Below are 14,797 nucleotides of genomic sequence, written 5' to 3' on the forward strand. Positions count from 1 at the left end.
CCGTGGAGTCTCCGGCCCCAGAGCCCTGCTCACATCTGCGGAGCTGCCGACAGGGAGGCTGTGCCTCCGGAAGGCGAAGCCTTCGTTGGCACGAAGCGCTGGGAGCCACCTACTCAGCTGAAACCCAACAGCTTTTTCCAATTTTCTCTTTCCCTGGGACGGTTCAATGACCTGGGGCTCTGCAGAGTCGCTGGCAAACCCACCAAGGCAGGGCAGTGGTGCCTGCTTGGGGACCTGCAATGCACCCCCAGCTCACAGGCTCCAAGAGGGGCTGGTGAGAGGCTCCAACCCTCCTTGCTCCTCTGGGAAGGAACAAAGCCTGATGCCGTCAAATAGGCTACTCCTAAATGCAGGTAACACAGTGCAGAGGGCTGGCTGGGACTGGCCACGGCGTGGGTGAGCCGTCAGCTTCCCAAAGTCCCAAACACTGTGGCTGAGGTTGCACAAAGAGGTGGACACACGGGTCAGCTTCGGCACCTGTGGTTGAGCGCCACAAGTCACAGCCTGGCGGAAAGGGGGGCTCGTGGTCCTCCCACCGCTGCACGTCCCCGCGGGAGGAGAGGGCCCAAGAACTCTTTGGCTCTCTGGGCGAGATACCCAAATTGGTCAAATCCAATAGTCCAAGATCCTTCCATGTTTGGAAGCAAATTCTTGTTCCCTTGGCAAGTCTGTTTGTCCTCGAAGAGCGCGTGGGGGGTATGTGTGTGTATATATAGCCGTTATTATAAGGGTGTGCGGAAAAGCAAGTTTCTAACCAAGTTTGCTCCATATGTGGCTATAATTATGTGCCACTTCGGCCTGGGGACTGACTCTACCTTCAAAAGGGAAGGGGAGAGGAGAGAAGAGGTGCTGAGACATTGGATGAGTGACGTGTTGGGCAGGTGGTGGATTCGTCCTGGGCCAGCACAGGAGCTCCACGTTGTACCCTGGATGAGGCCACGGGGCGGGCTTTGCCCTGGTCAGTTCACGGTCGGCACCTGGTTCTGGTGGAGGCTGAACTCTTTGGCTTTGAGGCGCAGGCTGGCGATGCTGTTGGCCATGTTCACCCCTTGGGTGGGCGTCGCGGTCCCGCTGGAGCTGTAGGAGGGCACAGTGCTGGGGGGAGGGAGCGGGGAGGAATGAGGCGTTGCCTGTGGAGAAGTCCCCATGCCCCTCGTGGTCCCGCCAGCTTCCCAGGCCAAGCTGCCCCACTCCCTCTTAGAGATCTCCCACAACAGCAGCCAAGGCTTCAGCATTTTTATGGCTGGATGGATGTGGGAACCCCTCAAACTATGCGCCAGGAAGCCCTGCCTTGAGCTTTCGGACAAGATGCCTGCTCGTGAACAGCTGGGAACCAGAAGGGACCCGTGTCACCTCCCGTGCCGAGATGTGGGAAGGGTCAGCACAAGGCCAAGCAAATCCCTTTCGAGGACCAGGGCCCCAAAATGCATGGAGGCCGAGAAGCCTGCTCAGCGACAGGCAGCGGGTGCTCAGAGGTGAAAGGGGTTCCCAAAGCAAAGTCAGACGAGCTCCTTTTGGCCCTGTAAAACTCCCTAAATCCCCAGTAACAGCACAAGGCCGCGTTCCTACAGTGGACTGGTCCCTAGGCCACCTCCTCCCCAGCTGCTCCAGAGCCTCCACCTACCTGTACGGGGAGGTGCTGGTCCAAGAGAGATACTCCGGGGTCAGTGCGGTGGGTCGTGGTGCCATGGGCTGCTCAATGGCTGCCTCTTGGCTGTAGGATTTGAGGAGTGATGCTGATCTGTTGGCCAGCATGGCCCTCTCGTTACGGCGAAACTTGGCCCTCCGGTTCTGAAACCAGACCTGCGTGGGGAGGGAGGACGGTCAGCAGGGGTGCCCCAGGCGTCTGTCCTACCAATCGTGGTCATGTGCAGGATGAAAACAGAGAGAGGACAGTCCCTGCTCCCTCCTGGGGGCAAGGCAGGGGGTGTTGTTTTCTCCCACACAAACCTGTGCTCACCTGGACTCTCGCCTCGCTGAGGTTGACCCTCCTCGCCAGCTCCTCCCGCACGAAGGCGTCGGGGTAGTGCGTCCTCTCGAAGACCCTCTCCAGAGCCTGCAGCTGGCTGCTGTTGAAGGTGGTGCGGTTCCTCCGCTGCTTCTTCTTCCTCTTGGCCGCCCCACGGCTCGGGCTCAGGCTCTCACCTGTGAGGAAAGCACAGAAGAGGCCACATGAGAACCAGACTCACGTGAGACCCCACAGACCCCACAGCCCAGCCGGGCTCAGGCCCTCCTGGAGGTCTGCGCTCCCTGCAGGCACCTGGGACTCTGGAGGGAGCAGCATATGTGTAGCCCTGTGGTCTCCACGAGAATCAAAACCTATGCTGGAGCTGAGGGTTAACCCCAATATTTGCAGAGACCTGTGGTGGTTTCACGACTGGCTAAAACCACCTGGATCTGATTTTGAATACCGGTCTCCGTGGATTTTTGGGCAGCACTTGATCCAAACTGCCCCCAGGGTGTCCTGGGCTCGGCTCATCCTACGGCGTTGGGTCAAGCTTTCACGAAATTCGGCACCAAAACGCCCCCAAGATGTGGGTCTCAGCTCCCACCTCCAGCACCCCCTGAAGCCCCAGCTGTGTGGCATGTCCCCAGGGTGACACAGGACTGCAGCCAAGCATCTGCTCATCCAAACCTGGCCTACAGAGCTCGGAACGAACGGCACCGCGTCTCGCAGAGCCCAGCCTCCGCAGTGTTTATTTCTGGCTTTGCTGGCTCATGGAAACATGAAGCTCAGGGTGTAGTTTGGTTTCTCAGTATTGATCCTGGGCTGTCAGCCAGGCTGAGATTAATCTCCTCTTTGTCACTAATATCATAAGGTTTAGGCAAGTTTATGAAGTCTTTTTCCGAGACACCCAGTCAGCTGCCTGCAAAGGCTTCGTGGGGAGCACGACTCGCTGTCGTTCTGCCTTATGGAGGTACTGGTTTAATGATTCTTTCTGTTAATAAAGCATCTGGATCCAATCTGTACCTACTGGTGGGAAAGCATTTTGGAATTATTTGAAATGTTAATAATTTTATGACATTCTGATTCATAGCAGGGTTATATTGGGGGTTTCTGCTCTATATCACTGCAGAGGCCACTGGTGGCAGAACTCACTGCTACCTCAATGTGCTCAAGAATTAAATACTTGCTAATAAGTTACCCTGGTACTTATTATGTAAGTGCAGGGTTTTTAGATGATACTTGAGCAACAAACAAAATCAACGGGAAGGGATATTAACTCTCCCGCTCCAAGACACCATCAAGCTGTTGAGCAGGAGGAAACTGTGGGTTCCAAGATCTTTAAGGCCGCAAAAACCATCTTGGGACCTTAATTCTTAATAATTCAAGCCACAAAACGTCCACCAGTAAGTTTTGCATCAAGTCCCTAAGGCCTCTGTGCTTGAGTACACCACTCTCAAGAGATGTTCATCCTGAGGATGAGCCATAAGGACCAGAGAAACCTCAATATCTGCTCCCCACGACCACCCAGATGTCCCCCATCTCCCAGGCACATGCAGGAATGCTAGTTTTGACCATGATGGGATTGTGGGAAGAGAAAAGCACCCCTGGGTGCAAAGGGGAAGAAAAGGAGCTCTGTCCACCTGCCAGGGCCTCGCTGCAGCTGCCAGCATTTCCCTGGGCCTTTCATTGTGTTGTAGGTGCATTCAGACCTTGGCTGACCATCCCTTGGGCTGGAAACAGCCTCTTGTATTTGGGACACGGCCTTCTTGGTTGGGTAAAGACAGGATGGACAGTGCTGTGCCTGAAATATGTGTGGGTTTGAGGCCCTTTCCCCAGCCAGGAAACCACAGGCTGCCCTTTGCTGCCGATCGTGTTTAAAGGTTCACAAATAAAATTCTCAGGATTCCCTCCAGCCCTTGTTCCTGCAGCTTCAAATGTTCTGCCAGTCTCTGCTTTCCAGTTGCCCCTTTTAGTTGAACTCCTTTTTTGGTCCTGTTTTCCTTCAGCAAGCTAACGAGCCGCTGGATTAAAATACATGAAGTCCAGCCATGGTTGTCCCTGGCTTTTCTGGGAGCCTGGGACTGAAATGGGAACCATCAGGCTGGGAAAGAGCTACAGGATGTACCAAGGGTGAGAGATGCTTCCTTGCTGGGTTTATGATGACCCCGTAGGGCTTCTGGGGAAATGACGGACCAGGGTTTGGTTCAAAACTTGCCATCACCAAGGGCACACACTGCCCTCACTGAACCAGCAATGATTTCAGCAGGACACTAGGAAATGTATAAATAAAATTTATAAACCCTCTTTGGTTTCATCCCCAATTTAAACCTGGCTGTAAGACTTTTCCCTAACTGATTGCTTCTCTCACCCACTCTAATTTGGCTGAAGGCAAGGAGGAGGTGGAGATGTCTCTTAAATTAATTCTCAATCCAGTTCTGTAGAATCTGGCCACATTTGTGACCGGTTTCTCTCTCCCTAAACCCACGGAGGGAAGAGCTAAATGGCCATGGGAGATGAGCAGTGCTGAGCAATCCCCATATGGGGCTGGCAGGCATGCTGGGATCAAGGTTTAAGACCAGAGTTGGGTCAGGATATGTCCGAGTGTCAGTGGTTCCCAGGCTTTTTGGGAGCTGCAAACCCTGGGCCATGCCTCATTTGGGGCATTTTGTTCAGCCCTTATTGCTGGTTTCAGTAGAAGAACCTTCCACACTTTTTCCAGGCCATCTCTGTATGGCAGGGAGGAAGCTCCACAGGCCTGCCTGGCTCCTCTGCTCTGCTCTGCTCAGGGATGAGCCTTGGAACAGACCAACACATCTTTTCCCCATTAGCTCAGGCCCTGCGGGGTTGTGGGACCAGATAAATGCCACCCTAATTGCTGGTGGTGTGTGTCTGACAGGTTTACAATGTACAGAGTTGGGCTGGATTGTTTCTGCCAGAGATGCTTTAACAGCCCCAAACCAGCTTCCTAAAAATGAGCATTACTGAGTTCTCTGTGGCACTGGACAAGGAATGGGGAAGAGGATGGATCAAGTCACCCAAAGACCCTCTGCCATCTCACTGCCATCAGCAGGACTTGGATTTAACCAGACTCTCTGATACCTTGATGGAGGAATTGGAAACCATTTCCTCAACCCAATGGGCTTCCAGGAATAAGGGTTTGTAATTGCACCAAGTTAAACCCAGCTCACCACCATCTATGTTTTGCCCCAAAGCAGTGCCTGGGGTGGCTCTGGAGAAAGCCAAACCCTTGCCTTTATCAGTTACAATTTGGGGATTTATTTGGGGCAGGCCTTGGTTGTCCGACCCCGAGGTCAGAGGGGCTCCCGAGCCTTCTCCCCAGCCACCTTCACTGTATTTATCTTCCACTGATTACAATTTCCACTGAAGGGGAAAAAAAATGCAGGGGAAGGGGGAAAACCGGGGGATAACATTACTGAATAACGAAAGATGACGTGTGGGGGAGGATGGGCAGAGGGAGGTGCAGGGGCTCTGCACAGAGCAGGATGAGCTCAGAATTAAATTGCCCCAGTGTGTTAGGGAAGACAGGAGACTTTCCCCCCATGATGTGGATGAGTTTTGGGGCGCTGGATGTGTCCTGGGTAACCCCCAGCCTCCTGTCTGGGCTGCCCAGCCCCAGGCAATGCTGCCTGCCCGAGAGCTGCGTCCAGCCTGGGGGCAGAGCTCTGCCCTACGGATGCCATGGAGCGCTGGGAGTCACCCCAAACCCCTTCTCCAGGTGGGAGCACGGACACTGGCAAGCCTGGATCACCCCATGCCATGAACTGGGGAGCGCCGGGTCCTGCCCCATCTGCAAAGGCAACACCCCCCGTGGGGCAGAGCCGCGCTGGTGCAGCTGAGCACCAATCGAGCCCACTTTTCCCAGCCCTTGCCTTTTCCCTCTGTGCTCCCATTAGTTTTCCATAGGAAGGACTCGCTGGGCTTGCCAAGGAGGGCCCCCACTCTGGCAGGGCCCCCAACCTCCCGCGCAGCAGCCGCCGAGTGCTGTAAAGAGGTAATTTTCACTAATTTCCACCGGGGCTCCGGCTCTGACTTACGACCTCCATTAGCACACGATAAACGGCCTCGGTGCAGCTGGGAGCCAGCCCCAACCAGCGCTGACATTCCCAGCTGCTCACATGCCGGAGCTGCAGGGACACGGCGTCCCTCGGTGGGGATGCTCCCTTGGGATGGCTTTTCAGTCTCTCTCCCCTCTGGACACCCAGTTTTGGGGGGTTTCTCTGCAAACTGCTCATCCCAGAGCACGATATCACCTCGCCCAACTGCCAGCCTGTCTCTCCCCCAGATGATGCTGCAAACTCCCTCTGTGTGCACTGCCACATCCTGGGAAAGATTCTGCTGCATCCAGCTCTGACACTTGGCTTTGAGGTGCAAACCCCCCCCTTTTTCAGGGACCAGGTCAGAAGGGAGTGAGTTCAACCCTCTCATGCAAAAAAGCCCGGGCTACATCTCCCCCAAAGTGTTTCATTTTCCTCCGTGACGCAGACCCCGCAGCCCCAAAGAGTTTTCTGCCATTAAATTATTTCACACGTTCCATTTATTTGCGAGCAGTTTGCCAAAGACCTTTTAAGCTTTAAATTTTTCACACACCCCCCCCCCCCCCCCCAAAATGATCAAATCTGCCGTACCATTTACTTCCCTTCTCCGCCTGGAATGGTATTTTTTTTTCCCCCTCTTTTCTTCTCGGGTATAATTTAAGGGTTGAAATAGCCTGGAGGGAATTAGCTGTAAATTCTTCCTAAGACAAATAAATTCAGCCCTCTAAGTTTCTACGTTTTTCAAACTGTTGAGAGACGTTTTGGGTTTGTTTTACTTGAAATAATGATCGTGGCATATCTGACCCTCAGGCTGCGGCCAGCTCTAACTAAATAAATAGCTTTTATTAATTAAGGTTTATCCTTAACAAATAAAACCCCAATTTGATCTCGGCCGGCTGAATTAGCAAAAATAAACAACGGGTTCTCCGGGCACTTGATGTGGATTTAACAAATTAACGCTGGGCCTTCATCAGGGAAGCCACAGGGTGGTGGAGGTCTTTTACAGCCAAGAAATCCTTTGGAAAAACAATGTCTTTCGTTTCTCCCATGGTCTCTCTCGGTAAACATGTGCACTCCCTTCATCCCTTTAGACACTCGGGGGGAAGCGAGGAGAGCTCCGGCGATGACGTGCGCCAGAGCTTCATGTGCAATTGTTTAACTTGTTCCTCTAAATCATGCGATGGGGAGGAAGCGTTTCCCCTCGGATTGCAGGGAGCTGGAGCGAAGCTCTGGGGTTTGGGAATTGCCCCTCCGCAGTGCCCGCCTGCTCCAGCTCCTTTTTGTCCCGTAACCCTCAGCTGAGACACCCGAAGGTGTGATTTGGGGGTGCGTGGGCAGCTGAGCGCGGCTACATCCCCTCTCTCTCCAGCAGCTGCTCCCAGCTACTGCCCTGCCTTGGGATGTGGTTGGGGACAGTCTGGGAGCCTGGAAGGGGTTTTATCTGCCCACACTGGGGCTTTGCAGGGAGGAGGGATGGCAGGAGGGATGCTCCACAGGCCAGAGGAGAGGCAGACAGTTGTCCCTGCTCACGGGGGGCACAGGGCTTGTTGCAAAACTGATGGTGGGAGCTGCCTATGCCACTACACGTCTTAAATCTTCCCAGATCATCTTGGGAACCCTAGAGGGTTGAGAAGCAGCTGCAAAGCTATCCCCTCATGTGTGCTGGGTCACAGAACTGTGGTTCTGTGCACTTTTCTGCACCCACCAGTGAGCCCAGCCGGGGTGCACAGGACCAACGCAGCGTCACAGCTTGGGAGCAAAACCCTGTGGGCATAAATCTTGTTTTCTCAGTGGTTTCACACCCCTACCCAGGGAAGAAGCCCTCTAGGGACACCAACCTCTGCCCAAGGGGTGTTGGTCCTGGCTTTGTTTGGCCCTGTGAGGTTCAAATCCATCCCTCCCCACACTGCTGTGAACAGGCTCCGACCTCCTCATCCCGACCCACCGCCCCTCCCTGCTCCCCCTCCAGCCCAACCCCAGCCTCGTGAAGACCCTGGGAATGCTGGAGGCTCTGGGGGGAGGTTGAAGCTGGGGGGGTCCAAATGTGCTGAGTCCGAAGGAAACTTTCTCGGCTCAAGTGGCGCACATGAAAAATTTAAGAGAGGGGCAAGTCCCAGCTACTGGAGAAACATTACAGCGAAATGTTTCCGAGGATGTTTCACCTCATTAATTGTGAAAAAACTGAAACGCTGACACGTTTTTACAGGCTGCCAGTTTTGCTGGGGGAAAAGTGTCTCTGTTAAAAAGGAGCAGCAAAAGCCTGGACCAAGAAAGAGGCCAAGGCTGTCCCGGGAGGGCCTTAGCCTGTGCTCACTGACAGGCAGCAGCAGACTGTTTTATGGTTATGGAGCTGCCTCTGCACCAGCCAGAAACCACCCAGCGCCTTGGTTCACTACCCCCAGCCACAGAGACACCCAGTTTTTGGGAGGATGCTGCCTGGCAGTGCTTTAGCCCTGGGAATGCTCCACGCATAGCCTGCATGGAGCATTCCCAGAAGGAATGCTTCCCTGAGCCCAGAAGGCTTTTCCCTTCGCAATCCCAGGTGCTGGGGATGGTGTGTGGTGTCTGAGCACCCATCACAGCATGTCCAGCTGAAAGCCTGAGCAAGCTGGGAAGGTCCTGGAGAGCTGGCTGAGCCAGCAGCATCCCTGCATCCCAGTGGGGATGTGCCCAACCTGTGCTTGCAACCCAGTGATGGCACTGGAGCCCTTTTTTGGCTCATTCCCTCCTTTAGTGCAGCAAATGCATTGGGAATGCGACGCTTAGATGGGTATTGGGGACAGAAGGAACCTGAAAAAGGAATATCCCTGTGTTGTGGGACACTGCTTCCCTTAGGAATGGTGCCAGCCTGTTATTAACCACCAAATCCACTGGTGAGAGCTGTGAGTGGATTCAAAGCCGCCTCTCCAGGAAGGGCAGCCGTGACGTATCTGCTGCAAAACCCAAGCACACGAGAGGGACAAGATCAGGAGGTCACAGTGAGGAGGGAGGAAGAGAGGGGACGAAGGAGATGAAGAAGGGAACCAGATGCTGGAGATGCCAGGTGAGGAGCCAGCCAGCTGAGTCATGGGCTGTGATGTAAACGGGATGCCCTGAAAGCTGAAAGCTGGTGAAATCCACACGGCTGCAGGTAAAGGCTGCAGGCAGGGCTGGAGGCCCAGCAGTCCAGGAATACTTCCCAGCCCTTCCCACCATGCCAGAGGCTCCTGCCCTGGCTAGAGGCTCCTGCACAGCCCAGCACAGCGCTCACCCAGCCAAGCACAGGCCCCAGGAACGGTGTTTTGGCACGGCCAGCTCCTGCGTCAGCGGAAGCATTTAATGAATTAATTGCAGCCACATTCCGTGAAGGAGGAGGCAGGGTTGGTGGGATGCTGTCAAGCCTCAGGAAGGGGCTGAGGAACATCTTTGGCCGCAAAGCTCTGGTGGGAGAAGGCCGAGCAACACAAGAAATTCCCTCACACTGTCCCAGGGGTCCAGAGGGGAAAGCACCATCACCTGCCTTTTTCTGTGTCACCTTTTCCAAAGGTCTGTCCGTGGGTGGTTCCCACCCACGGACAGACCTTTGGAGAAGGTGACACAGACAGACCTTGCCACCAGGCTCACAGCTCCGGGATGTTCCCCCAGCACCCTGGCCCCGATCCCGACCCTACACTGGGATCCAGACCACAGAGCCTGGCACCACGAGCAGCCCCTGACACAACCACTCCAGGAACAGCCTTCAGAGCCCGCGACAGCGCTGGCGCCCGGCGCTGGGGCCGGCGCAGCCCCTCGCTGTGCTTTCCCAGCCGCCTGACTCCCTCGCACCCCGGGAGCCGGAGCCGGGGCCATTGTGAGGGGCCGCAGGGCTCAGACTGCCTGGCTGGCGCCCACCGACGGGTGGCACCAGCCCAGGGCATCCAGCCTGGGACCGGGAATGCCGAGCGCATCCCTCGGGCTCGGTGGTCTGCGAGGGAAATGTTCCCTCCCCGGGGCCGTGCCTGCGCGGCGGGTGACCCCAGCCTGGCACGGGGATTCCGGGAGCTGCCAGGAGCGTCCCGTGCAGCGTCGGAGGAGGCTGCGGCTGCAGCCCCACACAATGGGCTGTCCCGGCTCCAGCGCTGCTGTTGCCTCCATTGTGTCAGCGCTCCGTGGGGATGGAGACACGGAGGAGCTGAGTTGGGGGGAATAGCTGGGGTGCTGCTCCCCAGTGAGTACCCTGGTTTGCCCCTCAAGAAATGGCAGGGTAAGGACAAAAGACTCCTGGGAAAGTCCATCAAATGCATAGGTTTGCTGGGGGTGGAGGAACTGCGTCACTGCCAGGCATGCCGGTGGCTTTGAGCTGTCGGGGCCTGGCAGGGTCTGGAATCTTCCCTGCTCATGGTAGGGGAATGTGCACAGCTCAAGGGGGTTCAATTCCCCTCTGGGGTTCACCCCCTTTGCCTATATGGGGCTGGGGTCACACAGAGGCTCCAAAGATTCATCTGTGATGGTGCCACAGAGGGAGAGAGGAGACAGGATGGATACAGGGACGGGGTGTGTGTTGTGCCACAGCTCCTGGCTTTCCCAGGGATGATCCCAGAGGCTGTGTCAGACCAAAGGGCTCCTCAGGTGGACCCCTGTGGCCGCAGGGCTGGGGGTGGCAGGAGCTGAAGCCCTCACGGCACAGCCAAGAGCCTTGGGGAGAGACACCGCGTTGGGTTTGTCGTGCCGGTCTGAGCCAAGCACTGAGCCAAGCACCGACCGACGGGGGAGCAGGAATTTTAATTTTGTTCTCCTGTGAATCTGCCAGCCCCCGTGGAGGAGGCCCAGGGACCAACAAAAGGCGCTGGCTCTGCCCCAGCCGCCGCCAGCCAGGAGCCTCCCCGGCGAGGAGACATTCACCATGGGGTTTGCTTTCATCCTACGGCCAGGAGACCTTCTCGGGGCAGGATGAGACCACTGCTTGGGCTGTCCTGCACCTCACACTGCTGCAGCACCCCAGGATGTTCACAGGGACACAGCCCCTGGGCACCCCTTTGGGAATGCAGTGTCCGTGCTTCCTCAGCTCTGGCTGTGCCCTGTGTTCAAATAGCCAAGCATGGGCGAGTGGCAGCACCGTGATGGCTCACAGATGTGTGAACAGGCCTCTGCAGTGCAGGGAAACGGTCAGCCTGGACCCCACAGCCAAAATGCTGAGGTTTGGGTCAGCCCCAGACACAGAAACAAGGAGTCTGGGCAGAGGGAATAGCCACGGTGTCTCTCCACAGCCATCGAGATGCTGGGATGGACGATGTCAGAATGGATGATACCAGAATGGATAATACCAGGATGGAGGATGCCAAGACAGACCCCGCTGTCCTATATCAGGGCAGAGCACAGCTGATGCTGCTCCACTCCCCATCCTGCAGATTTTTTAGGCGCCCTTTGGTGCATCCATGGGGCAGCCATGGAGGTGCCAATGTCGCTCACACTTGGCCTCCTGACATAACAGGTTACACAGTTTGCCAGCAGGGCACAGGCACATGTAATTAATTAACACTAATGAGACTCCAGCCCTGAGCAGCACCCGCCTGCGCTTTGCAAGCTCCACCAAAACCTCCATTTTAACTGCAAAGTGGTTTTCCCCCGGGGCTGGGGAGGGGATGGGATGGCGGGTGCCTCGGGCCATTGTGGTGGCAAGAGCTCGCTGCGACTTCTGCTCAGTGGTTGAAAAATAAAACCAATCAGTCAGGGCTGCATAGCAGGAACGTTGTGTAGAGGGCTGGCTCCCAGCCAGGGACCCCTGGCATGGCGATCCCAGCCTTCCTGTCCTCCCCAGCTCCCCAAAAAAGGTGGTTTTTTGAAATTTAATAGGCAAAAGCCCAAGCAAAGCCAGACCAAATGGCATCTGGCACGGAAACTCAACACCAGCCCACCGAGTTAAAGCACAGACCCCATTGCAGCAGGGTCATTGCCAAGGAGGGGAATGAGATGAGGAGGGACAGGGGGGAATGATGAGAATCCCCACAGTGTCCCCTCCTGCTGCCCACTCCCACCAACCCAACTCCCCCCTCTTTTTTTGAGGCCAAAAAGGGTGTTTTTCACGCCCAGGCCAACACGCCACTGAGCACCCATTGGACCAGTGAGGGCCAGCACCTGCTGAGAGCCCATCACACAGCCATCACCAGTGTCCTGTGGCCATGGACACCAGCACATTTGGCCAGGGTGTGGGATGAGTGGGAGCCCCTGGCAGGGACCCCATCCCACCACCACTCCAAGGAGGACCCTCGTGGGTGCCTGCACGCACAGACGTCCTGGAAACCCCTGCCAGCGAGCAGCATCGCTGTCCTCCAGTCTGGTTTTCATTTGAGGTCGGTGGCCTCTCGCCAAATTTATTGTAAAACATTCATTTTAATAAGTGGCTCGTATCTTTTTTTTTTTTTTTTTTTTCCGAGCCCGGTTAACTGTTTCCAGGTTAGAGCAGAACCTTGCATGGTGGGAATGCTGAGGATGGCAGGGATGGCAGGAACAGTGGGGACAGTGGGGACATGATGGCAGGCAGGTTGCTGGGGGCAGAAGCCAGCCATGGGGAGGACACCAGGGGACACTTTGGAGATGTCAGGATGGAGACAGCTGCATCAGGGTCCTGCTGACCAAAGCCCAGCAGAACTGAGACTCTCACCCTCATCATCCAAAGGCTTCATCCCCTCTGGGTCCCCATGGAGACCCAGCACCATCTTGCCACACTGGGTACCCCAACACTGTCATACAAACCCCATCCAAACTGAACCTCCAGTGGGTAATCAAGTCATGTCGAACACACGAAGGGCTTCATGAGGTGGACGGTGCCTGGTAGTTGAGTTTCGACATTTGTTTCAAGTTTTATAAACCCCTAATACTAATAGAAATGGTTCAGTGTCTTTTAATTTAAATGAAAACAGTTATTTTTTTAATTTAAAAATTCCCCTGGGGTATTTACAACCCCCAAATTACAGCCATGTGGCCGGCCCAGCTGAGAAAGTGAAACTGGTGAGGAGGGAGCGTGGCAGCTGCCCCGGCCCGAGCCCAGCCCAGCCCAGCCCAGCCCTGAGCAGCACCACAGAGTGTCTGTCCCCACATCACCCGTGTCCCCTCCACATCACCCCATGGACAGACTCTGCTTCCCACCTTTGCTGGGGATGTGGGATCCCAGCTCAGGGGGAAACCAGCCCCGTGAGCTGCCAGCCACAGCTGTCCCCAGCGGGTTGGCATCCTTCTGTCTTTCCTGCCTGCCTTCTGTCCTTCCATTTTTGTCCTTCCCTCTGGAGTACAGTGGGTTTGGAGACAGAAGATGCCCCTGCCTGTGACCCATCCCGTGCCCTCCTCAGCTGTGCTGCTGCTGGACCAGTCTCTTTGCTCCCCAGGGCTGGGGGTGTGGGGGGGTCCCCTGTGTGCTCCCCTGCAGCATCACTGCCACTGCTACCCCCAGCTCACCCCTGCAGCTGTGTGACCCACCCAGCCCCTGCTATGCCCTGACATCCCCACCCCACCCCTGGCAGTGTCCTGTGCGGCTTGGGGTGCAACACAATCCCTCCCACCCCACTTGGGGTGCAACGTACCCCCCCCCACACACACACACACACACTGTATGTCCCTGTACAACCTGGGCTACAACGCAATCCTCACCCACCCGAGCATTGCCCTGCGTGCCCTGTGGTACAAAGCTGACCCTTTGTACATCTCGGGGTGCAGAGCAGCCCCCCTCACACACACACACACTGCAGCACCCTGTGTGGCTCAGGGTGCAACGCACCACCTCCCCAAACACACACTGCAGCGCCCTGTACAGCTCAAGACACAGCACAGCCACCGCCCTGATGCCCTGCACAACTTGGGGTGCAGTCCACACAGCCTGGGGTGGCTCGGCCAGCTGCACCCCCCAGTCGCAGCTCTGTCCCCAGGCTCCTCTCCGCAGCCCCCGGCTCAGCTCCCGTGCCGGCTGGGAGTGCCGGGCTGTGCCCCCTCCCCAGCACCCCGCTGCCATGTGCTCCCCGCCGCTCCCCCGGCTCCCCTGCCATGTGCACTCCAGTTTCCTTGCGTGTGAAGCCTGCAGCCTCTCGGATTCAGTGGCTGGAAAGGATGGCGCCTCTCCACATCTGGTTCAATGCGCGAGCCTGGCGCCTGGCTTAGCCACAGTCTCCATTCAGAGACACACAGACTTTAATAGACTCATACAATTCTTCCTGATCTATCACTGCAGCCGCAGCTGAAAAGCTGCTTTATTATACGCACTCAAAGGGGGATGAGGAGGGAAGGGGAGGGGGCCGGCGGCTAGAGCTGCCGCTCTCTGAAGGTTCCCAGCCCGCCCAGCATCCCCCCGGGACCTGAGCTGCCCCCCCACCCCCAGCCCCGCCCGGGATCCCAGGGGCTGTTTTCCCCCCCCAATCCCTCGTGAAGGAGCAGCACCGCAGCCTCATTATATCTCCTGCTCAATTAACACCCGCCGCCCTCCGAGCTGCCGTTTGCAGCCCGGCACGGATGGGGCTGCAGGGCAAGGGGTGGCCGAGGGGACCCCATTTGTCTCCCTGATGTCCCCAGCGTGGTTTCAGTCCCCCAAAAGTTGGGACGGTTTCCCCCAGCTCCTCCAGCACCCATTTACCACCTAGCTCCCCGACAGAGGATCCGCAGCCGGAGCTGCCGCCTCGGGCTGCCCGTGGGTGAGGAGCTGCCCCGTGGGTGAGGAGCTGCCCCGTGGGCGGGCACAGGACCCCCCGAGCCTCCCCCCGTGATGTCCCCAGTAGGTCCCATCTCTGGGGCCGGTTTTCCCAGGGGAAGCACAGGGCAGGGAAGCGTCTGGTGAGGGATGCTCAGCATGGAC

The 14,797-nt window shown here is 56.6% G+C and overlaps 1 protein-coding gene across 1 annotated transcript in view; it reads right to left on the reverse strand.

The window, feature by feature from the left end:
• Positions 1 to 597: 597 nt before the first annotated feature.
• Positions 598 to 14,797, reverse strand: part of PRRX2 (paired related homeobox 2) — a 22,475-nt gene continuing 8,275 nt past the window's right edge. Inside the window, exons 2-4 of the mRNA XM_027877721.1 lie at positions 1,961 to 2,145; positions 1,625 to 1,803; positions 598 to 1,095 (exon numbers count right to left, since the gene is read on the reverse strand). Coding sequence (XP_027733522.1) covers positions 960 to 1,095; positions 1,625 to 1,803; positions 1,961 to 2,145 — 500 coding nt within the window. The 3' untranslated portion in view covers positions 598 to 959. The remainder of the gene's footprint in view (positions 1,096 to 1,624; positions 1,804 to 1,960; positions 2,146 to 14,797) is intronic.

Source organism: Empidonax traillii, unplaced genomic scaffold (assembly GCF_003031625.1).
Source record: "Empidonax traillii isolate 1590-97213 ecotype Southwest subspecies unplaced genomic scaffold, ASM303162v1 scaffold34:size3740991, whole genome shotgun sequence".
Taxonomy (NCBI): domain Eukaryota; kingdom Metazoa; phylum Chordata; class Aves; order Passeriformes; family Tyrannidae; genus Empidonax; species Empidonax traillii.